Source organism: Eurosta solidaginis, chromosome 3 (assembly GCF_040869045.1).
Source record: "Eurosta solidaginis isolate ZX-2024a chromosome 3, ASM4086904v1, whole genome shotgun sequence".
Classification (NCBI taxonomy): Eukaryota; Metazoa; Arthropoda; class Insecta; order Diptera; family Tephritidae; genus Eurosta; species Eurosta solidaginis.
This window is the reverse complement of record NC_090321.1, coordinates 2423422-2451257: the sequence shown is the minus strand read 5'-3', so window position 1 is coordinate 2451257 and position 27836 is coordinate 2423422. Positions and strand designations below refer to the sequence as shown.

At 34.6% G+C, this 27836-nt stretch overlaps 2 protein-coding genes across 2 annotated transcripts in view; one reads left to right on the top strand and one right to left on the bottom strand.

Moving 5' to 3' along the window:
* The first annotated feature begins 496 nt into the window (after positions 1-496).
* On the top strand, positions 497-27063 carry Inos (Inositol-3-phosphate synthase). The gene is made up of 3 exons (XM_067770295.1): positions 497-933; positions 9316-10257; positions 25865-27063. The coding sequence occupies exons 1-3, from the start codon at positions 808-810 to the stop codon at positions 26498-26500; spliced, it is 1704 nt and encodes a 567-aa protein (XP_067626396.1). The 5' UTR covers positions 497-807; the 3' UTR covers positions 26501-27063.
* LOC137243094 (uncharacterized) overlaps positions 13321-27836 on the bottom strand; it is a 55642-nt gene continuing 41126 nt past the window's right edge. The window contains exons 5-9 of the mRNA XM_067770312.1: positions 23214-23662; positions 22816-22932; positions 22042-22588; positions 21817-21975; positions 13321-21760 (exon numbers count right to left, since the gene is read on the bottom strand). Of these exons, the coding sequence (XP_067626413.1) occupies positions 21971-21975; positions 22042-22588; positions 22816-22932; positions 23214-23366 (822 nt within the window). The 5' untranslated portion in view covers positions 23367-23662 and the 3' untranslated portion in view covers positions 13321-21760; positions 21817-21970. The remainder of the gene's footprint in view (positions 21761-21816; positions 21976-22041; positions 22589-22815; positions 22933-23213; positions 23663-27836) is intronic.

Genomic DNA, 27836 nt, shown 5'->3' with positions numbered 1-27836 from the left:
TTTCAATAAATCATGCTTTACCACCAACCCACCGAGTTTAACCACCAGTCATTAGTCATTCCCTCTTTTATAATAAATTACTCCAGGAAGAAATAACAATTAACCTGTGAGTAATCCCACAGGTTGCTTACACTCAATGAAAACAATCAGACATTTTGAGATTGCTATAGCTCGTTTAACTTGTAATAGGAACTGTGAAGATAGGTGAAGGCCAAGTGGTTTTTCAGTTTTAGGAATTTACTTAATTTTATGCCAAGTTGTGCGAACATTGCCTAATCGAACCATAATTCAACAAGATGTGCTTTTGTATGTTTGTATGTATAATAACAACAACTTATTGGAGGAGGGTTTTGAATGCTCCACTCTATTGCACTATCCTATATTCCTCTCAATTCCATTAAAAATGGTTCACACACACATTGAAATAAATCTGTTACGCGCAAACGCCGGCTAGTCATGAACATAAATAGGAGCGTTTGGCTGAGTGAGAGTTCATTAGTTGCAAAACCCCAAAACCGAGTTGAGCTGTGACAGTGAAGAAAATATAAAAAGGACATACCTACATAAATACAACCAACTTATATACCTATTGGAAATATTTAAAAAATAATTTAAATAATTAAGCAGAGCCCGAACTAAAAAGCAAAAAAGACTGTAAAACACCACCGAATTTTTTAAAGAGCGTTTTATGTGATTTATTTATTTTGTCTCTCAAGACTCATTACAAGTTACAAAGAGGTGTGAAAATAAATTTTATTTGCTATAATAAACAAAAAAAAAACACTTAAAACCAACAACAAATTCAACATGAAAGTAGATACTGCTACCTTGGAAGTAATTTCGCCAAAGGTGAAAATCGGTGAACGTTATATTGAAACCGATTATGAATACCAAACATCAAATGTGAAACGAACTGCCAATGGCAAAATTCAGGTAGGAAATAAAATGGGAATAAAAAAATCTGTATTAATTAAAAACATGGCAAGGGTGGAAAAGGGTGCCGTTTTCGGATAATTCATTTCTAGAGCGGTTGAAGCGTAGGACAGCTCAGAAATCAAAAAAAAAAATTTTTGAATGTAAAATAAGTAATTATTAAAGAGCGGACAAGTTGTCACCAAATGCATGCAAGTAAGAGTGTTCAATACATATTTTGGTTTTATTTTGCCGGCAGTATCTGCGTTTGGCCAGCAAAAAGTTTTGACAAACTTGTAACAATTATTACTGAACCTCATTCGGTGAGAAAAAAAACTTGTATAATTTTCAGCGAGAGAGCACAATTTATACATTTCATTTGGATGGGAAGTTGCAAATTCGTCCTAGGAAAATTTCTTTTAGCACGAAAACATATGATTGTTAATCAGCTGATTGCATTTTTTGTTTAAATTTTTTAATGAGTGATTTAATTAAAAAACCAAGTCAGCAGATCTAAGAGCTAAGGTAATTTGGTTAAGTTCAATGATTTAATAGTAAAAAAAAATATCCACAGACGAAAGCTTGAAAGCAAACAGAAATTTGTAAAAATGTCAGGTTAAGTCTGGGTTAAAAAAATTATAAAATAAAAAAACCGAAAGCTTTAAATATATACTTAGTTATATCAAGAAGAATTTCCGAGCTCTAGGCCACACATATATATTAGTAATAAAAATGCAATTGATTATACCATATATGTTGTATTTATTTATTTTGTCGATATTTCGATTTCAATTAGAAATCATCTTCAGGGCTGTAAAAAATAAATTTTTCTATAAAAACCATAAATGCACAAACATAATCTGACACTTACACTTGTGAATGCACCTTGTCGACTAATATAAAATTTCAATGCAGAACACAGAATATCATAAACAGAAACAAAAATGTATACAAATAATAAACAGTAATAATAAACAAAATATCTGCTAACAACAACGTATATATTAACTTCTTGATATAACTTTTGAAAGGCCGAAAATAAAAATAAAAACAACATCAATATACTTAGTTATTTTGAATTTAAATTGTTTTCCACCTGGTCCTTCAAGCGAAAACGGGCCGCCCTCTTCCTCTGCTTCCATAGGCTGGTTCCGATAAAAATACTTCCTTAGTTGGAGCACCATCTTTAATTCGCATAACATGGCCTAGTCAGCGTATCCGCTGCATTCGTACAGCTCATAATTAAATTTTCTGCCGTCGCAAACGCGTAGAGGTCCAAAAATCTTCCGAAGAACTTGTCTCTCGAACACGTTCAGAGCCGCCTTATCTGTTGTCATGGTCCATGCTTCTGCTTCATACATATATCAGGGAGAGTACAGTAAGTGACTCGGCGGCCGCCGTGGTGTGATGGGTTCACACCCCGGTCAAAGCAACATCAACATTTTAGAAACAAGTTTTTTCAATAAGAAGAAAATTTTTCTAAGCGCCTCTCGGCATTGTTTGGCAAGCACTCCGAGTGTATTTCTGCCATGAAAAGCTTCTCAGTGAAAACTCATCTGCCTTGCAGATGCTGTTCAGAGTCGGCATAAAACAAGTAGGTCCCGTTCCGCCAATTTGTAGGAAAAATTAAAAAAGGAGCACGACGCAAATTGAAGAGAAGCTCGGCCAAAAATCTCTTCGGAGGTTATCGCGCCTTACATTTTTCAGTTTTTTTTTTTACAGTAAGTGACTTGTAGAGCATAATTTTCGTTTTCCGAGAGAGGACTTTACTTTTCAATTGTCTACCTAGCATAAAGCAGCATTGCTTTTGTAGTTTTACATAGTTGTTTTGAAATCAACTATTAGCAAAAGAGCAACTTGCAATATAATGAACAGCCTAATGTGCGTATAATACATACATACCTATGTATTTATGAATTTTGCAGGTATTATATGTGTATAATGCAAATGATTGGGTGTGGTGTGATAGTTTATCAGTACATTCCCAATTATCGATTTTCGCTTTCTTCCTGTATGGTATATTTTGTTTTGTTCTAGAAATTTATATAAATATGCACTCGACCGTCTCAGGAAAAAGCTGTTTTTCTTCCCAAACAGGCTAAGAAAAATAGTTTAGGGGTAAAAACGGGATTTTAAAAATGAACTTATAATAGGTATATGTATATACACACCTGCTGAAAATAATAGGTACACAGCAGTCCTTCAATTTCAAAACAGGAAAAATCCATTTTATTAAATCAATATTATGAAAATAAAACACAATTTTATCCTTGTCCTATTTATCAATGAAAATAAGCAAACTTCACATTAAAGTAACGAAACACATATTAGTTATTATTTAAAAACATTATGTAGCCGAAATTAACCTGCTCATAAAAATAGGTACAATTTTGATGAGATAGTAAGTATAAAAAAAATATATGAAACAAAACTTTTCTTTTACACATTTAACATTGCTTAGTTAATAACCAATATATCCACCTTCATTCTGAACTACTTTACCCATTCTTTTGACCATATTATTGATTAAAGTCTAGCAGGTTTCTACGGGTATATCAAACCAAGTTTTTTGAACACATTCCCATAACTAGTTTTTGTTGGAGAAAGTTTGACCTGCCAATTTCTTTCTTAAACCTCCCCACAGGTTTTCAATCGAATTTAAGTCCGGGGATTGACTAGGCCACTACAAAACACTAAGATCATGGTCCTAAAGGATTTCTTTTAAGACATCAAAGGTGATAGCAGCAGAAATAGGCAACGTAGTTAGTGCACAAACGGTTAGCAGCCGCTTGCACAAGGCTAATCTACCCGGAAGAATAGCCAGAAAAGTTCCACTAATGCGAGGGAAAAATTTAAAAACAAGGTTAACATTTGCAAACGAGCTTTTGGATTGGTCAGGACCTGAAGGATCGAAAAAGTGGGTATATTTCTCCACTGGAACGACGAAACAAAAATAAATATGTTTGGAAATGATGCGGAAAGAAATGTACGTCGCCCAAAAGGAAACGAGTTCCGCTTCTGTTTCACAAAAAAAACTGTTAAGCATAGAGGTGGAAGTGTTATGGTATGGGGTGTTTTTCTTGGTATGGGGTAGGTCCTATATGCAGAAGAACCAATAAAACGACAGCTGTGGATTACAAGGACATACTAGAAATTGCCATGCTACCCTATGCTGAGGAAAACATGCCATTACGCTGTGTGTATGAGGAAGAAAACGACCCAAAACATACATCTAAGCTGGTCAAGAAATCCTTTGAGGACCATGATGTTAATGTTTTGAAGTTTCCTAGTCAATCCTCGGACTTAAATCCGATTGAAAACCTGTGGGGAGATTTAAGAAAGAAATTGGCAGGTCAAACTTTCTCCAACAAAAACCAGTTATGGAAATGTGTTCAAAAAACTTGGTTTGATATACCCGTAGAAAGCTGCCAGACTTTAATCAATAATACGGTCAAAAGAATGGGTAAAGTAGTTCAGAATGAAGGTGGATATATTGGTTATTAACTAAGCAATGTTAAATGTGTAAAAGAAGTTTTGTTTCATATATTTTTTTTTTATACTTACTATCTCATCAAAATTGTACCTATTTTTATGAGCAGGTTAATTTCGGCTAAATAATATTTTTAAATAATAACTAATATGTGTTTCGTTACTTTAATGTGAAGTTTGCTTATTTTCATTGATAAATAGGACAAGGATAAAATTGTGTTTTATTTTCATAACATTGATTTAATAAAATGGATTTTTCCTGTTTTGAAATTGAAGGACTGCTGTGTACCTATTATTTTGAGCAGGTGTGTAAATAGCGGAGTTATTAAGGAATGCAATCACTCCGGAATTCAATCCACGCATTCCCATTTATGGAATAACACTTTTGGATTTATTCCTTTTTTTTTTGGAATTATGAATACATTTTTTAGTCATTATTCCTTTTTCTTATTACGGAATAATTAATTATTCCTGTTCAAGTGGAATAAAAAATCAAAAGTATTACTATTATGGAATAACAAAATTCAAATTTATTCCTCTAGTGAATAATTGCCTTAAATCGGTTTTTTCAAATTGTTTCATGTAAAATGGCCACAGTGTGACCCTTCCAATCAAAATTAGAAATGATTGATACTACTAACTACCGTTTTCAGTGCTAGTTAAGCTACAGTTAGAGTTAAACTTAGATTTACTCCGCTTCTTTGGTAGTTTACATTAAGATGAACATGCAAATGTTCTGAAAACGGTCATGGTGGTGAGTTTTGAGTGCTTCTTTTCCATTTTGGTTACTATGACAACTTTCCTTTTGTAGAGAGCAGTATATATATCTATTTAAAATTGTAGATACTGCTCCTGAAAAGGTTTTGTAACAAAATATATTAAACAAATTAATATTAAACTTAACAGTTCTCTCTTTTCTGTAGGATTTCTTGCGTTAAATGAAAACCCATTGGTTCTTGTTTAATTTGCCTTGGTGTTTTTTTTTTTTTTAATTTTGCGTTAAGCGAGAGCGGTAACCACAGTTTCTTTGGTTTAGTAGGAAATCAAAATTTTTAGGCCCACTTGCAGACTGGCAAGTTAAATTTTTAACTCAGAGTTAATCCGACATGAGGAGTTGAACTCGTACCTGAAAATTTTTTGAAATTACAGCAGTTTCTTGATTTTACGAACATCATCGTTGCAGGGTTTGTTCGTAAAATCGATTTTTTCGTAAAATCGAGTACCATAACATTTTTCATATATTCTTGATTAAAATAGCTAAAATAACCAGAGAAAGTACACGTGTTTTTTTTAAACTTAATTTACCCAAATAAGTAACAAATGCAAACAAAAAGAAAAAATTTATTTCAGAATGGTTATCACCGTATAACATACATACATATGTACATACATATTGCATATTTTATCTTAGGTGTGCCAAGAACCAGGAGTAAAGTTTTCGTTCCATTCTTGAAAACTCGCCACTCTTAATTGTCATTCTGTTTTTTGAGTTTATATTTTCTGCATTTTTCAAAAGGTTTTCTTTTTTCTTCAAGATAGTTGAAACAGTAGAAGATTTTAAATTAAAACAATTTGTACAATTCAGAAACGCGTGCTCCTTTGTTGAATTTATGAACAATTTTTAATTTATCCCCAATGCTTAGTTTTTTTCTGCCACTCATTTTCACGTTTTTTATTAACACTTTAAAAGTCACGCCACAAACGAAGAAAATATTCTCTACACATTAAACTTGCTCTCACGAATTGTGAATTGAATACTCTTTAAAGCAGTCATATGTTTTTAATGAAAACTAACGGTTTTTTTAGTTATAATTTTTTTTTTCTTTTATGTGGAGCTTGCTTACCTCTTTTTTATGATACAAAACACAAAATTTGTTAATTGTTCGTACAACCAAGTACTGTCGATGCACGTTTGTTCGTACTATAAAGTACTCAATGTAAAAATTTTGAATGTTCGTAAAACCGAAATTTCGTAGAATCGAATGTTCGTAATATCAAGAAACTGCTGTAACTCTGAGCAAAAAAAAAAAATAACTTGCCGTTCTGCGAGTGGGCCTAAAGCCGGAGTCATTGGTGCCGTATGTCGTATCGCTGTATCCGTATCCCTAACGTAATCAGCTGTTTATCGTTACGAGGGTAAACCAAAACCCAATTGGTTGGCTACGATACGGTTACGACCTTAGCGGTACCAATAATCGATTGCATTGATTCTCATAAGGTTGGTCGGATCAGCTGTTATAAGGTAACCTTTTAACAGCTGATTCGACCAACCTTATGAGAATCAATGCAATCGATTATTGGTTCCGCTAAGGTCGTAACCGTATCGTAGCCAACCAATTGGTTTTTGGTTTACCGTCGTAACGATAAACAGCTGATTACGGCTTTAAGCCTACAGTCCTAGGCTACCCAAAACGAAAATAAAGAACGCATGCGCAAAGTTAAAAGTGAAAATATACAACTGGAAATGGAATTTTCTTATATACATACATACATATGTGTGTGTAAGTAGCCATGTATTTATATTGTCACATACACACTGTATTCGTGTAAAAGAAGGGCGGTATGCGAATAAAATGTGAAGCAAATATAATAAATTGATCAGCTGTTATTTGTCACATGAACCCCACGAACACGCTCTTATGTAACCCATTTTTCCTTACCACAGTGAGAGAGTTCATGTTCAAGGTCGGCGTATACATAGGTAAGAAGCACGGTTGCCACACCATGTTTTAATTTGGAACCAAAATTCATCGAAAAAAGGACCAAATGCCAAAAAAAGGACACAATTTTTGTTTTATTTTATTGGTATGTAAATAGGCACACTAGAGTGTCGTATTCGTTGTAAAATATAAAACGTTAGGATGTTTCCGTGGTTTCCTATATAAAATTTTACTAGACATAGTAAATACTTTGCTTTAATTTAAGGAACAAACAAAAATAAAATCGAGTTCATGGTATTATATTTTCACATTTCTAGGATAAGTCTATGTCGTTCATTCTTAAATTTATGGTTGTAGAACTTATCTCAGAAGCAATTTTATAAGGAAAATACATATCGCGGGTTCGAATCGAGCTCAAGGCCTAACAATAATTATTTTATCATTATTATTGTTATGATAAGTTTTTTCTTAATTGAAAAAATTATTAAATTAGAATAGAAGAAAGGAAAAATTTATCATAACAATAATAATGATAAAATAATTATTGTTAGGCCTTGAGCTCGATTCGAACCCGCGATCTTACAAATCAATAGGCCGATATAACAACAAAAATATTGAAAATACATATCTTCAAATAAAAAATGTTCAAGTTTGGCTTATACCTATATGACACTACTTTACTTTCGTGTATTTTTTCTGTACTTTTCTCAAAGAGTATAATTATAATAAGATACGTCACTCGTTACTCGTAGCCGTTTACTTGATGTTTTCTATGAGGTATTCGCTGGTTTTTTTTTTTTGCGAGATGTGCATAAAATGTCTTCTATACATTTTCGTGCGGTATTTGTGTTTATTTTTCCGACTGTAATTAATTAATTCTCTTTACAAAAATCACATTTGCACAAGGTGCCTACACCGCATGGATAAATGGGAGACAATTCAAAAATGTCCCTCACAGAAAACATTCGGTCTCATTTTCTTGATTTCCAGTGAGTTACTCGCCACTCGTAGCAAACCGGTGGCTCTTATCATAATTTATCCTCTTTGGCTCTTATCATAATTTCTCGTATTTGCTTTTCTTGTATTTTTTCTTCAATTTTTGTGTCGCAGTCCCTCCTAAAACAGCTTCAGTACTTGGTGTAAATGTGCAAACTATATTTTAAAAAGCAAAAAAATATAAGAAAAATACAATGAAGTTTGTTAAAAACAAACAAGCCAATTTTCGTTGGGTTTTTTTGAAATTCTGCTGTTTTTTCTTTATTTTTTCTGCGAAAAGAAATATTTGTTTTTATTTGGAAAAGTTTGTGCACAAATACGAAAGGAAAATCAACGTGCCGTGCTTAACACCGCACGTAAAATATCTGAATAAATATTTTATATATGTATTTGGCTTGTATGTCATGATTAAAGTGTGGTGTAAAGCAAATACAGAGCTCAAAAATAAAAATTTGAAGGCAACTGTATGGTATGGTATGGCGGTGGAAGTGTGATGGTTTTGGGCCTACTTGGCTGCCTCTGGAGTTGGCAAAATAATTTTCTTTGATGGTACAATGGACAAAAATTTGTATTTAACCTTACGGAAAAGCAATTTGTTGCAAAGCGCCCCTAATTTAGGTGTACGTGATCGATTTCGCAATAACCAAGACAAAGACCCTTAACACAAATCCGGGCTTGTGCAGGCATGGGTATTATGGAACTGTCCACACTTCATAAATCAACTTCCACAATATATCGCCTTAAATGTCATTGACAATTTTTGGTCAATTTTGGAATCGGCTACACGGCAAAGGCAGATTAGTACGATTAGCGATTTAAAAACTACTCTAGTCGAAGAAAGGCATAAGATACGACGCGAAGCCGATGAAAAACTGATTGAATTTATGGGAGATCATCTTGAAGATGTTATTTAACAAAAAGATGGTCATACGAGGTACTAAACTAAATAACAAAGTATTTTTTTTTAAGGCAGCGCGCAGTGCACGAAATAAGCTGTGGCCTTAGTTTTTGAGAAAACGTGTCAACACAGGAAAATTAAGTATTTCTTCAAATAAAAGCATATTTTTATTAAAATGTTGCATTTAAATTTTTTTGACACCGTCACTAGTTCCTTTTTTATATACATATGTAGCTCAACAGTTCTGTTCCGTTCAGTAGCTGTACGAAATAAGATGTGAGCCACTGTAGGTTTTACAAGAGGAAGATATAAAAATATGATTTCGCTAAAGTTGCCTCCTTTACTCTTCCCTCGTTTTAGGTGCATCCCGAAACTGCTGCTCTGACAATTCGCACTGATCGTAGTGTACCTAAGCTGGGACTCATGCTTGTCGGTTGGGGAGGCAATAATGGCACGACGCTGACTGCTGCTCTAGAGGCTAATCGACGTCAATTACAATGGCGTAAACGTACTGGCATACAAAATGCCAACTGGTTTGGTTCGATAACGCAAGCATCCACCATACTTATTGGTTCCGATGAGGATGGCAAAGATGTATATGTACCCATGAAAGATCTTGTACCCATGGTTAATCCCGATGATATTATTGTTGATGGTTGGGATATAAGTTCATTGAATATTGGGGAAGCTATGCGACGCTCAAAGGTGCTCGATGTAGAATTACAAGATCAATTGTATAAGGATTTGTCAGCACTGAAACCGCGGCCATCCATTTATGATCCCGACTTTATTGCAGCCAATCAGTCGGATCGTGCTGATAATCTAATCAAAGGTACTAAATTTCAACAATATGAACAAATACGACGTGATATACGCGATTTCAAACAAAAAACTGGTGTGGATCAGGTGATTATATTGTGGACTGCTAATACAGAACGTTTTTGTGAAATAAAAGAGGGCTTGAATACAACCATGGCTGAGTTAGAGGCGTCGTTGAAAGCGAATAAGGCAGAAATATCACCATCAACTATATTTGCAATGGCCAGCATTGACGAGGGCGTAACTTACATTAATGGCTCACCACAAAATACGTTTGTACCTGGTCTTATTGAATTGGCCGAATTTAAGGGTGTTTTCATTGCTGGCGATGATTTTAAATCGGGCCAAACTAAACTTAAATCAGTGCTTGTTGACTTTTTGGTAGGTGCAGGCATCAAACCTGTTTCCATAGTTAGCTACAATCATTTGGGTAATAATGATGGCAAGAATTTATCAGCCCCACAGCAATTCCGCTCCAAGGAGGTGAGTATTAATCTAATCGACTTGGCAAAGTGCCCTAATCGTTTCACTATCATTAATTTCGGGATGTTTTCTGTATCATTTTCGGAATCGTTTAAAATTTTCCCGAGATTTGTTCCGGACGTTTTCGATATTAAGAAAGGAACTTACGATACATCTACTGATGTTGTTGTATTAACGATAAAGACACTCCTCAAGACCTTCGGGTTTATCGATGTTGATGATCCTTTGCCGAATATAGATCTGGTACGTTCCGATAACAAGCACGATTAAGGTATTAGGCCGACCATCTCGGGAACGATTAATATGGCCACGTTAAACCTTCTGGGTCGTTCTCAGTAAGTTAGGGTTGTGGGTGCGTTACTAATTTTCCACCTCACAATGACAGCTTCTGCAGAGGGAATTTGGTGGTATACGCCATCGCCAAAACATCGGCGCGGTAGAATAGTACCCTTGTGATGACACTTTTAATAGACAGCTCAGTGGACGTTTCCCAAGGCAGCCGGTTCTATGTACCGAAGCGACTCGGGATTTTCCCCGACCAACGGCTGTCATTTCATTGTAACCCCATTTAATTTGTTGCGTCCCTCCCACCCCACTGCTCAGTGGAATAAACCTCTATCTCGGCTGCCAGTTTGAAGACATCTACTCTCAGAATATTTTTCAAAGACGACTTATTTCAGGATTTGCTTCAAAAACACCCTGGTATCTATGTATTATGAGACAACTTCGATCTTCAACTAAGGTCGAAAATTTGATCGATCGAATTTTTATTCGATATTGCGACGCTCATTAAATGTAGACTAGTGTTATTGTGAATTTCGATAAACTGAACCGTTCACAATAGCGCATCTCCATCAGCTGCGAAACAAAATAAAAAATAAATAATGAAAAGCAAAGGTATGGGAATTGAGGAATAGAAAGATTTTTCACTTGTATTTGTATGAATTCACAATGCATATGACTGTGGCTGCACGGTTGGTCAGACATTTAAAATTGGCAACAGTTCCCAAATTTGTACTAAGGGATCTTACCAACTGAGCATTAGGAACGAGAATACACTTGGATGGATTTTGTTCCATTCTTTAAACTAGTTGTTGTTGTTGTTGGAGGGATAACGACACTCCTCGAATGTTTTGGGTATGATTATCGATGGTAATGGTTCTTTGCCGGATATAGATACAAGTAAGTTCTGGTAACAAGCACCATTTAGGTACTGGTCCGACCATGTCGGGAACGATTTAATATGACCACATTGAACCTTTTAGGCCATCCCGCCCCCATTCCCTTATTTCATGAGGAACTTGGTCGCCAGAGCCTTGCCTGCAAAATATGTGAAAGACACATTCATATTTGTAACAGGATTCGCCTCCCGTAGGTTGAGGTTGACAACCCTACAAGAAACGCTGATAGTTTTACTAATACACTCACACTTGTATTTGACAATGCTGATCCTGCGATGACGTAAACATTGATAATCAAATTTACGTATGTTCCTTTGTTCGCACACGCGTGTCCGCATGTACCCAACGACAGCCTATAATCATGAAAAAGGACTCAAACTGGGAAAGCTTCGGACACCTGGTACAGAACAGAAGAACATACAGCAGATAACATTATGCAGGTGAGACAGATACATAATTCTCAACGGAATTTTATGTATGCGAGAACAGTTTATCCGATTTAATCATGTTGTCACTACTGGCTGTCATATTACAATTAAATGATTATCACGGTTGTTTTGTTATTTTTTAAATTCCGCCATTTTCAACCGATGAAAACCATATAAAAAATAATATTAAAAAAAAACCCAAAAGCTGTCGGAATGTGTGGGACCCTCTCAAAAAATTGATACGCGAAAAATAATAGTGGTTAGTGGTGATTCATTTTTAAATGTGTTTCCGCATGAGAAAAGCGCTCTTCTGTTGTTTTGTTATTTTCTGAATTTAAATTGAACATTCTGAACTCGAATTCTTATAAAACTATTTATTTTAAACAAATAAGAAACACGTATGCTTTTATCACGTACAAAATTAAAAACGTAATGAAATAAAGTAAATAAAAAGCAAAAAGCATTGTTTCATTTTTGGCGGAATATAACAATGGTCATTTATGATAGTATAACAGTCAAACCTGATATCACAGTAAACTATCATTTATGACACATTTTGATAGTAATAGTGTCAGCACTGATCAAGGAAAAGGAATGAGAGTGAGCAGTACGGCTATATACTTAATCAGTAGGCCATGTTGGTGTATAAGAAGGAGACAAAAACTCACACGTACACAGTTATTTACATCACATTTGCGCAAGTCCCCTTAAGTTTGTGATAGACAGTTTGTATGAGGCGCTGATCGTTAGGTTGACATTGCTGACAATCAGATGATAGTCATATGATAGTCAGTATTCTTGTAGGGAATTGATTTGCGGAAGCTGCGAATTTCTCTTGGACTTGGACCCTTTTAATAATAAATACATTGTGCCAAAGAATGTTGAACAACAAGAAGGTTCATCGTTTGCTCTCATGCTAACTCGTGCGCCTTTAGTTCGCGAGTAGGAGAGAGAATATTCAATATTTTATGTGACAACATCTTCTTACCACGTGGGTGGTGAATTTCTTAGTCACGAACGAAAAAAGTACGTAAAACCGCCGTAAAATTAACATAAATAATTAATTAAATATTTTGCCAATGTTAATTTTACATTATGAACTGATAAGTGCAAAACATATAGTCAATATTGCTATAATGTAGAAAAGACATTAAAAATGTAGGAAAATGATTATAGAATTAGTTGCTATTGATATGAAAAATGTCATATTAACATTTTTTTCAAAGTAAGATTGATATGAAAAATAATGTTAGCTTGACATGTTTTAATGTTAATATGATATGAGGTTAATGTAAAACGAATAAGATAAAATGTTAAATAAAACACAGTGAGAAATTTACTTTGGAATTCATTACTTATTTATTATCAATTATATTTATTGCATTTTATCGCAATATATTTACCTAAAATATCTTATTTCTAACCATTGTACTACCATCAGGTAAACAATATAAATGAACAGGTGGACCTGTAAAAACTTCAATTTTCATAACATCAAATAATTCACACTTAGTACCCACAGTATAAGACTGATAATGTTTAGAAAAATTCAATACATTGTACTCATTAACAATAAAGTAAATATTAGTATTTTGGCTGATTATTATATCTAAAATTTCATATACATTTCTATCATTTGTATTTATTGTTTTAACTACAAAGTAGCCTCTTTTATAATTACTTCCTTTATAGGTTACATGGTTTTTTGTTAAACAGTTTTTTAAACAAGATTTTAATTCTTCATTATTTTTTAAATAGTTGAAGTAATCGGAACTTTCAATATTAAATATATTTTCTTTTTACATTGGATTAGTTTCGGCAGACCATCTTTATGTTGTCTAAGGAAAGCACTAAATTTTAATGAAGCTTTTATACTCAAAGTATATGATATATTTTTACGAGATGTTATATTTTTCGCATATGATTTTGCTTCCTTATGCTTAGATTCGTATCTGTAGCTCCATAAATACTTGAGAGGGCCTGAAGCTTTGATTATTCTTATGTAATGGGTCATAAAGTGAAACTTTGGCTTAAGTGGTTTTTTAAATAATTTCATATAATCCTCGTTATGATTTTTAATTAAAATTTTCAGTTCATCGAGTAGTTGATCATCAAAGCTGCTTACTAACAAAATATCGACTATTTTTAAAAGAGTTATAAGAAAACCCCAAACATCATCCTCTCTGGGAACAAGATCACCTATAATAAGAGGGAGGAAATGAATGAATGTCATCATTTCACGAGCTGACATTTTTATTTTATTGCTTGTAATTTGGAGGAGGTCTAAAGGAGGGGACATATTACCGATTTCACTTTCTCCATAGTTATACATTTGTTTTCGGTAATTGAAGGTTTCAATCAAAAAAAATTGTTTTTCGGAAATAAACCATTTTAAGATTTCACATATATCTTATCTGCAAACCCCATCATACAAGTCATGAACAATATCTACAGAAAATTTTTTTTTACATGAAAAGTCGCTAGCTCATTAAAAAAGCAATTTGATTTTATCCCTGTTAACTTAGCAACGTTTTTTATTAATGCAGCGTTATAATTATCTTCCGTTCTCATATTTTCTGGTTGTTCCACAAGGTCACGCATCATCTCGCCCCGATATGTATTACAGAAACGACAATAATAATTTGAAGAGAATGAAGTCGTAAACCCGAGTATATCATTAAGCCCCAAATTGTCGCCTAGTACGTTACACATTACGAAATGATTGAACTTGATTGAAACCAGATTTAGTTTTTATTAACATTCCATTTTCCTCAAGATCTCGAAATTCTTCAGTTAATGGTTTAAGGAATGGATCATTGCCAAAAACCTTTTGATCGCTGCTTTTGAAATAAGCAGCTACAAATATGTAGCTTAAATTCGATAAGAGATGTTGTGGTAAAACCGGAAATGAATAATATACTCCACATATTGAATCTACGTTAGCATGGCTGTCTAGAGGGTTATTTATTTCAAAGCTATCCAAATAAATAAAAAACGGAACAATAATTTTTCCATTATAGAATTGAGCCTTTTCTTTAAAACTAGTGGAATTAATGAAATGAGTTATGTCATATTCCTTAGAAAGTATTTCCATATTTCTTAAGACAGTATCTAAAACAGAAGGAAGCTCGAAGAATTTGCGAATCTGAAAATGTATCGGCATTATACAACCTTGCACTTTGCTTTCATCTAATGTACATCTACCTTTTACTATAACTTCTGACATTTCATTATTGACATTGAAACATTTTGGTTTAGCAAAACAGTCCGATACCGACATGGATTTAAATAGCTTATATTCTGATTTTATATTCGCAAAAGTTAACTAAAGCAAGAAATGTTTCCTTTTCCGATTCCGACAGGTATTTGCAAACTGTATATTTGATTGGCTCTATTATACTTGAAGTTATAGCCGAAACTCCTTCCTGTATGGATAAAATATCTTTCCTAGTAATATTACTTTTCGCGTTATTTATTATCAATTATATTTATTGCATTTTATCGCAATATATTTACCTAAAATATCTTATTTCTAACCATTGTACTACCATCAGGTAAACAATATAAATGAACAGGTGGACCTGTAAAAACTTCAATTTTCATAACATCAAATAATTCACACTTAGTACCCACAGTATAAGACTGATAATGTTTAGAAAAATTCAATACATTGTACTCATTAACAATAAAGTAAATATTCGTATTTTGGCTGATTATTATATCTAAAATTTCATATACATTTCTATCATTTGTATTTATTGTTTTAACTACAAAGTAGCCTCTTTTATAATTACTTCCTTTATAGGTTACATGGTTTTTTGTTAAACAGTTTTTTAAACAAGATTTTAATTCTTCATTATTTTTTAAATAGTTGAAGTAATCGGAACTTTCAATATTAAATATATTTTCTTTTTACATTCGATTAGTTTCGGCAGACCATCTTTATGTTGTCTAAGGAAAGCACTAAATTTTAATGAAGCTTTTATACTCAAAGTATATGATATATTTTTACGAGATGTTATATTTTTCGCATATGATTTTGCTTCCTTATGCTTAGATTCGTATCTGTAGCTCCATAAATACTTGAGAGGGCCTGAAGCTTTGATTATTCTTATGTAATGGGTCATAAAGTGAAACTTTGGCTTAAGTGGTTTTTTAAATAATTTCATATAATCCTCGTTATGATTTTTAATTAAATTTTTCAGTTCATCGAGTAGTTGATCATCAAAGCTGCTTACTAACAAAATATCGACTATTTTTAAAAGAGTTATAAGAAAACCCCAAACATCATCCTCTCTGGGAACAAGATCACCTATAATAAGAGGGAGGAAATGAATGAATGTCATCATTTCACGAGCTGACATTTTTATTTTATTGCTTGTAATTTGGAGGAGGTCTAAAGGAGGGGACATATTACCGATTTCACTTTCTCCATAGTTAAACATTTGTTTTCGGTAATTGAAGGTTTCAATCAAAAAAAATTGTTTTTCGGAAATAAACCATTTTAAGATTTCACATATATCTTATCTGCAAACCCCATCATACAAGTCATGAACAATATCTACAGAAAATTTTTTTTTACATGAAAAGTCGCTAGCTCATTAAAAAAGCAATTTGATTTTATCCCTGTTAACTTAGCAACGTTTTTTATTAATGCAGCGTTATAATTATCTTCCGTTCTCATATTTTCTGGTTGTTCCACAAGGTCACGCATCATCTCGCCCCGATATGTATTACAGAAACGACAATAATAATTTGAAGAGAATGAAGTCGTAAACCCGAGTATATCATTAAGCCCCAAATTGTCGCCTAGTACGTTACACATTACGAAATGATTGAACTTGATTGAAACCAGATTTAGTTTTTATTAACATTCCATTTTCCTCAAGATCTCGAAATTCTTCAGTTAATGGTTTAAGGAATGGATCATTGCCAAAAACCTTTTGATCGCTGCTTTTGAAATAAGCAGCTACAAATATGTAGCTTAAATTCGATAAGAGATGTTGTGGTAAAACCGGAAATGAATAATATACTCCACATATTGAATCTACGTTAGCATGGCTGTCTAGAGGGTTATTTATTTCAAAGCTATCCAAATAAATAAAAAACGGAACAATAATTTTTCCATTATAGAATTGAGCCTTTTCTTTAAAACTAGTGGAATTAATGAAATGAGTTATGTCATATTCCTTAGAAAGTATTTCCATATTTCTTAAGACAGTATCTAAAACAGAAGGAAGCTCGAAGAATTTGCGAATCTGAAAATGTATCGGCATTATACAACCTTGCACTTTGCTTTCATCTAATGTACATCTACCTTTTTCTATAACTTCTGACATTTCATTATTGACATTGAAACATTTTGGTTTAGCAAAACAGTCCGATACCGACATGGATTTAAATAGCTTATATTCTGATTTTATATTCGCAAAAGTTAACTAAAGCAAGAAATATTTCCTTTTCCGATTCCGACAGGTATTTGCAAACTGTATATTTGATTGGCTCTATTATACTTGACATTATAGCCGAAACTCCTTCCTGTATGGATAAAATATCTTTCCTAGTAATATTACTTTTCGCGTGTAAGCCAGTTGAAAATTCTTCACATTTTTTTTTAAATATTTGTTTTGTTTTCATAAAAGTTGGTATTTTGCTCACAATTTTCGAAATTACAGTTTTTAGTCATTGTTGTACAACCATTCCCATTTTGAACTGCATCACTTTTTAATTTTTTAAATTCACTATTTTCCATAGTACCGGGGATATCTAAATATTGATCTGCATAATTATTATGTAAATGCTTTCGAAAGTGTTTTTGGAATGCGGATAAGTTGGAGAAAATTTGAAATTTATCATTAAGGCCGAGCCCGTGGATCAATTTAAAATGACGAGTAAGAGCTGTAAGCCCATCAAAATTGGCTTTGCATATAAAACAAAAAATTACAGAACTCATATTTACTTATTTTAGTCTTTGAAATAACTTAGGAATTCAGTTAATGCAGAACTCTTAATGTCATGTGGTGTTGAAATTTCATACACGTGATATTGTAAAAAATGCCATACTATAATCGATTCGTTTGGATCATTTAAATGAAATACGTGAAAAATTTTGAAACACGCATCTAAAGCAATGATGAAGGAGCTAGATTTTAGCAAACATTTATCAAAACATGTATAAAATTCTTTTAAGGCTTTGATATCGGTGCCAAGAACTATAACATATTGTAACGAATTTACTTGCAAATTCTCTTATTTGCAACCTTCTGCTAAGTTCGAATCACTACACTGTTGAATAAATAACTCCAATATTTAATAATGCAAAATTGCCTTTATTAAAGTACTTCACAATAAATAACTCTGCTATTGCCCGACAGATTGCGTGCTTAATCAAAACTGATTCTAGCGCCTCTATCTGTCGCTGCCTTTTATACTCTTTGATTTCCTCGTTCGCATCTTCTAGGCGCTTCCATTTCCAGAATCTACTAGTTGGCCATCAGCTATCAAATTTCTCAGCTGTAACTACAATTGCACGATTTTATAGCTTCTCTCATTGCATACTTTCGGGAGTATCTCAGATATATGCATGTGGTTGTGCGTTGCTTCTCAGCTGCGTATACGTACATATGTGTAGACATAATGATTGATTCGTTTATGCAGATACATAATGATTGATTTATGGATGTGCATACAAGGCGCTGCTTAGCATCGGCTTAGAGATGGCAGTACCCTTAGTATTGCTAATATTCGTAACACTGCCCTCCACCTAAGTCTGATCGTCCCGATCAGACAAATCTCTCGATCTAAACGCCGCTAGCATCTCCCAATGTACCACTCTTCTACTTCGTGGTTTCCTAATGCTTTGTATGCGGAAGATGGTATCACTGATCTTCTTCACTACTTTGTACGGGCCTTCCCAACTGCACCGAAATTTGGACGGAACACCTTTCGCCGGTGAGGGTTGTATAGCAGTACCAAATCTCCCTCCAAGAAACTTTCCGAATGAATGTTCTCATCGTAACTGCGTTTCATCTTACTACTCATTATCCTTGATCGTTCCCTCGCACTCTGTTGTTTGGCCAATGAACTACTTTGTAGAGCTTGCTCTTGACGGATTGGCTTCACATACTCAGTATCGTTCCGACGTTTCCCAACAGAAGTGCGCGCTGGCTTGAAACCACCCTTGCATCCGTCGTTTTAGTGTGTCCATTAGGGTTTGGTAATGCCAGTGTTTCTCTCGCAGGTATCTTTGATTTTGCTTTGTTTGGCCCATTCATTCCATCAACCTTCATCTTTGACTTTCGTGGCCTTTGTCGACCCTGCTCCACCAGTAATCAATTACTGCTGAACCCTTTTTCCAAACTGAAGTTAAGTGGTATATCCTGGTTCTTATAGCGCATAATCTTGCTCCGCATATCGATCCTGATGTCATGGTCAACTAAGAAGTCCACTCCCAATATGACTTCATCAACAATCTCCGCCACAAAGAATTTGTGTAGAACCATGACCTATCCAACTAATACCTCACATACCACTTCTCCTTGGACTTGGTTATACTCGCCAGTGACCGTACGAAACCTTGCTCCAGGTAACGGTTTTACTCTCCTGTTGACCAAGTCAGATCGTATTAAGGAATGAGATGCGCCCGTATCTACATTCAGTACACGTTCCTTGCCATCCAGCTTTCTTTCGACGGCAAGACTGCTCGATTTTCTTCCAATTTACGACACAGATATCACAGGACATTCAACAGCTGGGGCAAGTTTTCGTTCTTTACATCTGACATGCTCTTGCTCATCTCCTCCAGCTTTGAGTTTACGGCCACCCACAACTATTGGGACCAAGATCGCAATGACGTGCAATGTGACCGGGCTTCCCGCATTTTAAGCATTTGATAACTCTTCCACTCCGCTTTTGCGATCCTTTCAGCACCTCCAATATTGCGTCTACCCACTCTGGCTTTCTACTTCCACACGGCGTGCTTTGAAAACTGGCTTACACAGAAACGACGCTGTTTCCTGAATCAGAGCTTGTGACACCATTTCTGCGAATGTTGGCTTTGGGTTTGCGTATGTAGCTCGCTTTGTTTCAACGTCCCGTATGCCATAAAGCTCTGAATCTTTACCCTTTCAGTGTATTCCACGGGTGAGTCCGCATTCGCTAAATGTGCCGGCCTTTCAACATCCGAAGCAAACTCTTGCAATGTTTCACCAGGCCTCTGGAAGCGGTTCAGTAACTCTATTTGGTATATCTGTCTCCTATGCTCAGTTCCTTATCGTCCATCTAAAGCACTCATCAATGTTTCGTAGTTGTCTCGCTCCCCCTCGGGAATAGTCTGTAGAATTTCAGCAGCAGGTCCTTTCAATGCCACGAATAGTGCAGCAACTTTATCTTCAGCACTCCAGTTGTTCACTGCTGCGGTCTTCTCAAACTGAATCTTAAACACCTGGAAAGGAACAGAGCCGTCAAAAGATGGAGTTTTTACCTTCGTATTGCTTGCTGAAACAACTGGGCGATTTAGTTGCAACTCTTGTATACGACCTCTCAAAGCATCCACTTCGGCTTCGATTTTTTCCTCAAACTGCGTTATTTTCTCGTCCATACGAACTTCGGGTTTTGATGATATACGCACCTCTTGCGCTTCGAGTTGTACTGTTATGCGTGCCTCTTGCTCTTTCAGTTGTGTTTCCATCTATGATGTAATTTGTGTCGACATTTCTGAAATACGCGTTTCTTGTGCTTCAATCTTTGATGTTATGCGTGTCTCCTGCGATTCCAGTTGAGATGCCATATATGTCTTCTGTTCTTCCATCTTGGATGTTATACGGTTCTCCTGGGATTCTATATATGTCTTCTGTTCTGCCAGTTGAGATGACACTGTCGATGTTTGAGCAGATATTGCAGCTAAAATCATGTTTAAGTATGTGCTCGTAATTGTCTGCGATGTTTCATTTTTCTCTTCAATTTTTGTTGTCTCCTCGCCATCAAGAGGAAAGACATACTCTTCGACGTTAATTCTTTCTGCTTCCATTGCCTCTCGTAGTCGTGCCTGAAGTTCGAGTTTAATGCCGCTTGTATTCAATCCACGGCTCTCCAACTCCTTCTTCAGTTGCTGGATCTTCAATTCACTGAACTTTGCCATGTCCAAGTTGTATTCAAAATCTTCGGAATTTATTCAACAATTCCTCTTCTGACACCAATTGTAACGAATTTACTTGCAAATCCTCTTATTTGCAACCTTATGCTAAGTTCGAATCACTAAACTGATGAATAAATAACTCTACTATTGCCCGACAGATTGTGTGCTTAATCAAAACTGATTCTAGCGCCTCTATCTGTCGCTGCCTTTTATACTCTTTGATTTCCTCGTTCGCATCTTCTAGGCGCTTCCATTTCCAGAATCTACTAGTTAGCCATCAGCTATCAAATTTCTGAGCTGTAACTACAATTGCACGATTTTTGTAGCTTCTCTCATTGCATACTTTCGGGAGTATCTCAGATATATGCATGTGGTTGTGCGTTTTTTCTCAGCTGCATATACGTACATTTGTATAGACATAATGATTGATTCGTTTATGCAGATACATAATGATTGATTTATGGATGTGCATACAACGCGCTGCTTAGCATCGGCTTAGAGATGGCAGTACCCCTTAGTGTTGCTAATATCCGTAACAATATGGTTGTATCGTTGTTTTCTTTGTAATGAATCTTTCACGCGTTCTTCTTGTACTCGTTGCAAATCATTAGTACATTTTACATGAACAATGCTGCTTAAAATTACGTCAGCTATTGTTACTTTGCTAATAATAGTTTTACCTCCAACTTTTGATATGTTTCGTGAAGTCGGCTTCAAGACAGTGTTCAGCAGCATTATTAATATGCAATCCCTTGAACCTTTAAGGAAACAGAACATGCATTTACAACTTCTAATTATGTATTCCCGTACTTACTTTCGTCCGTAGATGGCTCCACGATCGAAATAGTTCTGCAAAGTACTTATCTTTAATATTATCTTTATAAATTTTGTTAAGTTTTTCTTTCATTCTTTCCCATTTGTTCATCAAATTGAATTTTGTGGCTGAAAACATTTGGTCATAGTCATATTCAATCTACATACAAAAAATAAGAAAAATTAAGCATATAAATATCTAAATGGAGTTTTATGTTAGGCGTACATTTTTCACCCCGGGAGGCCTGTTTGTAAAAGGGCCATCTATTCAAAACATCACTTAAACCTGTTGCAACTTTATTGTCACTACAGCGGAACTCGTGAGTCGATATCCACATATCCATTGAATCATTTTCATCGCCACTCATAAACCTCATTTTATTTTGTTGAGAAAGTATATCTGGATGAATGTCTATTTTTGTTAAATCAACTTCTGACGTCGTCGTTGCTAATTTCTCCGTCTTCAATCTTTTACGATTTAAGTTGTTGAACCTATTATATAACATGCCACTTGGATTTGGTTTTCGTGCGTCCGATCTTGATATGTAGTATATGTCTTTACTCTCCGTTGGAAAAATCTCAGTAATTGCTTCAGCTATTGCTTTCATTTCGTGCGGCCGTGGAATATAATATTTGTTTTCCTTTGGAAGGTAATAATGTTCTGTTATTAAATTGAGTAATTTTTTTCTATCGTCGTGACAAGATTTTTTCTTAGCGTATACGTTCAGCAGAAAATTTCCAAAACTTGACGATTTGAGTATATCCATGATATTCTGGGAAATGATGTTGTTCACAAATTAGAAACTAAGGCCCACATTATGTATGTAAGAAAAAACATAAGATAATCGCTAACATTTACCGATAGTGACTGACAGTCACTGAAGTGAATGAAAGCTCATATATGATCGGAATTTGGTTTCACTTGGGTGAAAGTGAGTCTTTACATTATACATAATGAGGCTGTAAGCCTGTAAATATATATTTTTTTAAACTCACATACCGGTCCACTTTGAGGTGACAATGGCGATGAAGATAAACTATGGGAAAACTGCTGGGAATTGATCCAGGCCAGTGTGTTACACTTTTCTGGTACAATCGTGTGTGGTGTCTCCCGCAACTGAAAACGTTTTATAGTACATACTGATTAAAATGTTTTTATAACTAGACAAATCGTCGTTGGAGTAATGATGTAGTGTCTAATGAAAATAATAGTGTTGAAAAAAACCAGCTTGAACTTTTTATAACCCACCTTTAAGCTTCAATTGCGAGCGCGTAATTTTTCTAGTAGATTAAACGCACTTACCTAAAGGTGCAATTACTTAATAATAGTGTATGTGAACTTACACTGTTTCATTAGTCCAGCGACAAAATGCAAATTAAAAATATTGAGTATATTACATTTTTCGATTTCCACATAACAATTTTTTCACGTAATTCAGGCCTTAGGCCAATGTTTGCTTGTCCCGGAAAAACTGCTTTTAAATCCTCCTCATTTATAAGCATCAGTCTTTCGTATGTGAAACCGCAATCTGTTTTCACAAAATTGAACATTAAGCTAGTTTAATTTCGAGTAATGTCGAATACCTACCAATAAATGCCTTGAAGGTACATATCTCCCAAGTTGAACGATTCGAGCAATTCCTTCATATTTGCTTCGCCATCGTACATTTGCTCTTCAGCAGTTTCAATGATGATATCGCCACAATCCTCTTGCACGTATTCCAAAATTGACTCAGACGATGGCAGTGTGTCATTTGTTTCACCCAGCACAAATATATTTTCTTATATTATTTTGCTCTTTACAATTGCACGCCGAATTGATATATGTACTTTTACAGATGTGAGACCTTAAAAATTTTTGTAACGTTAAAACAACATGACACCATGACGAATTGACAACGAAAATGAAAATTTTAATTTATTAACATTTTTTAACGTTAAAACAACATGAAAGGATGTGGAAATGACAACGAAAATAGAAATTTACTTTTATTAACATTTTTTGATGTTAAAGTAACATGGTCCTATAAGAAATTTACAACAAAAATGTCATTTCGTATGTATACGTTTTTAAATGGTTTTAACGTTGAAAATTGATATTATAATGTAAAACATGACATTGTTAATTCAACATTTCTGCTGCAAATTTAACGTGAAACACGATAATTAAGCATTATTCCTACGAAAATTGATAATTTTTGACTTACATTGCAATTAACATGGCGAAATGTTGAATTTACATTGTAATTTTTCGTCCAGTGTATCCAAATTTCCGGCAAAATATTGTTTTTCACCCGATTGGTGGCCCGAGAGCACGGCTGCGAGACTATCAGTTCGTGACTAAGAAATTCACCACGTACGACATTATCGTTGTGTGGCCAACTTCAACCAGGTGTCTGACTCAGATCTTGAAAATTAGTTCTACCATTCTTCTTCTTTAATTTAACATTTTTAACATTAAAAACACGTATTTTTTTAGAAAATAAAATTAAAGCATTATAATGACGTTTTTTTTTATAATTAAATAAATAAATAAATAAATGTAAGGCGCGAACCTCCGAAGAGATTTTAGGCCGGGCTCTCTTTTCCAATTTGCATCGTTCTCCTTTTAATTTTTCCTACAAATTGGAGGGACGGGACCAAGCGGCATCTGCAAGGCAGATGAGTTTTCACTGAGAAGCTTTTCATGGCAGAAATACACTCGGAGTGCTTGCCAAACACTGCGAGGGGCGACCCGGTTAGTCAAATTTCCTTCTAATTGAAAAAACTACTACGCTACCATCACACCATGGCGGCCGCTTGTTTATTATTAAAAGGGCACATGTTCACTAGCTAAAACGCCCAAAAAGTCACAAGAAATGAGCGAAATAATTTAAAAAAACTTTCAAAAGCTGTATTCCTCTTATCTAAAACCTACCATTTACAATAACTGAAAATCTTAATATATGAAAAACACGTGTCACTATGTTTGAGGCCAATGGACTTCTAAACTACTGAACCGATTTTGAATTTGTTTTGCACCCCGCGTGTAGTTTGATCTAACTTGAAATATAGGATAGGTTATATCTCAGTTTATTTTATTGCAATTTTTTTTTATTAGTTTATACGTAATAATAAAATGTTACGTATACGCACCGGCGTCACATTTTCAGGTGGTGCGGATATACTTCCATCGGTTGGTGTTTAATTAAACAACGTGCTTATCAATAAAAAATATTATAGCGTATGATATCAAGTATAGCACATCACCAGGGCCGGCGAGAAAGTGGGGGGGCGGCTTTCTGAGGGGGCCCACGATCTAGAGGTACTATGACATTTTTTTTAATTCAGGAGACTCTTTAGTTGTTATATGTGCAATTTTTAAGCCGAGTTTCAAAGGCAACGAAAATCTGCATTTCGTTTTAATATTATAGTGAAGTGTGAAAAATAAAAATCTATATATATAAAAAGAAAGGCTAAAATGTGTGTTAGTTGGTCGCCGGTGTTTGAAGAGATGCGTCGGTCGATTTTGTTCAAGCTTTCACACAAGTTGCGTAAACCTCACGCGGTGGTTACTACATAGGTTTGGTTGCGATCGACGTACAGGGTCTCGATATATAGGCCGAAACGTGGACCCGAGTACCCCTAGAATGTGTTTATAGAATATGGATATCAAATGAAAGCTGTAGATGAGTGCTTTAGTACAGAGTAATATATTATCCACAGACGGACTGGAACTGGGATTAGGACTAGGACTGGAACTGAGACTCGGAGTAGGGTGAAATTCCGCTCAGCAGTCGAAGCACTTTCACTGCAGTTTTGATAACTTTGAGAAGAAAGCAGGTTCTTTTCCTTTCCAAAGGTGATCATACGGAACTCGAAAATCAAATATATTTAATATTTTTCCAGGACTCGAAAAGTTTTCAAAATAATACTGAAACGCTTCCGAACTGTTACAATTGAACCTATGTATACTGTTAGGGCTATTTAATAATTTTTGGTTTTTAGTGAAAAACTATCGTAATGTACAAATTCCTTAGCTCACTTTTTTTGTTACATCTTCTTTACAGATATCGAAAAGTAACGTTGTTGATGATATGGTCGAATCGAATCAAATACTCTTTAAACCTAATGAACATCCCGATCATGTTGTGGTCATCAAATATGTACCCTATGTGGGCGATAGTAAACGTGCTATGGATGAATATACCTCAGAAATTATGATGGGCGGTCATAATACACTCGTCATTCATAATACATGCGAGGATTCATTACTCGCTTCACCGCTCATACTTGACTTGGTTATTTTGGGTGAATTGTGCTCACGCATTCAGATTAAAAATAATCAACGGGCCGATGCGCCATGGGTCTCATTTAATCCCGTACTTTCCATATTAAGCTACCTATGCAAGGCTCCATTGGTACCGCGTGGCGCACAAGTTATCAACTCGCTCTTTCGTCAGCGTTCGGCTATTGAGAATATATTACGTGGTTGCATTGGTTTGCCACCAAATTCGCATATGATGCTGCAGCAACGTTTTGATTTTTCATTAATCACCAATGAGCCGCCCACTAAGAAGTTAAAGGGTATCGAGAGTAGCTGTGCCGCTGAAGTGAACGGCAAAAGTGCTAGCACTGGAGCAGCAGCAAAGGCTCAGTATGATAATTGTAAATTAAATGGTCATACGAACGGGCACAAAAAGTAATACATAGATGCTGTTTAGTGTTAACGCTTGTTAGAGACATTGGTTGCATTGATTGAAGGCTGACGTGAATGAATTATTTCAGTACTGGCGTAGATATAAAGGTTACTTGCAAAACTATTAGTATACAATAGCAACCTTTATATGAATTGCATACATCATAATACATATATTGGAAATTTCCAACAATTTTCTTTTACCCAATACCAAAATTATTGGCAGGTTTACATGGCGCACTTAACTGGCAATTTACCATTTGTAGTTTACAGTACTCTTATACAGTACTCTTATATATATAAATACTTACTTAAAAATATACATGCATAAATGTAAAAAATATGTATTAAGTAAAAACTTAAAAACAAAAAGCAATAACTATTTCCCAACAAAATAGCGTTTAAGCCTAACAAAAACCTACGAAAAAAGTGAGTCCCAAAATTCAATAAAATCAAATATTTTACATAAAAAAGTACCTAAATAAATATTTTTTAAACTATTAAATGTATATGTATGTATATAATTAAATAAATAATAAAATAATTAAAGAAAGTAAATGTGAACAAAAATATTCGACGAAAAGCAGGTGCAGCCCTTGAAGCATATTCGGGAGTTGTCAAACTCTGATTGGGTAAGATAACAAGTAAAGGTGTCTAAGTTCGGGTGTAACCGAAAATTATATACTCAGCGTGAGCTTCAATTGTACATTTAATTTCAGATAAATTACTTTTCTACATAACACGTGGCACCGCCCGTTTAAAAGAAAAATATCTCCCCATTTCCTCTTACAATAAAACTTGATAAGTGAAATATCATTGATTCAAAACTATTTTTTGCTAAGTTATAGCTTATTATTCTAGTCTACGACCCTTTTAAACTTGTTTTATATCTAAGTTGCCGTGGTTTTTAACCGATCCCGTCCATTTTCACTAGAAATGTTTTCTGCTATAAGGAAAATATGTGTACATTACGAAATGTTAATTTTTCTTCGAGTTATGGTTCCCGAAGCATAGAAAATTGCTTAGTCATAAAAGAGGGGGTGCAACGCCCATTTTTTAAAATTTTAAGTTTTTCCCATTTATTGCTATAAATCCACTTGGGAAATGAAATACCATTGATATAAAGCTCTTTTATTCGTCCACGACCCTTTCAAAAATCTTTTATATAAAAGTGGGCGTGGCCCTTAACCGATTTCGTTAATTTTTCTTCAAAGCATTCTTATAGCAAAGGCAACCTCTCTGCCGAATTTTGTTACGATAGGTTTAACGATTTTTGATATATGATTAATATTTGTAAAATTGATTTTATCACAAGTGAGCGGTGCCACGCCCATTTTAAACAT

Coding starts and splice junctions, on each gene's coding strand:
- Inos (XM_067770295.1), top strand. CDS start 808: ATGAAAGTAGATACTGCTACCTTGGAAGTAATTTCGCCAAAGGTGAAA. Junction 934..9,315: donor CTGCCAATGGCAAAATTCAG/GTAGGAAATAAA, acceptor CCCTCGTTTTAG/GTGCATCCCGAAACTGCTGC. Junction 10,258..25,864: donor AGCAATTCCGCTCCAAGGAG/GTGAGTATTAAT, acceptor TCTTCTTTACAG/ATATCGAAAAGTAACGTTGT.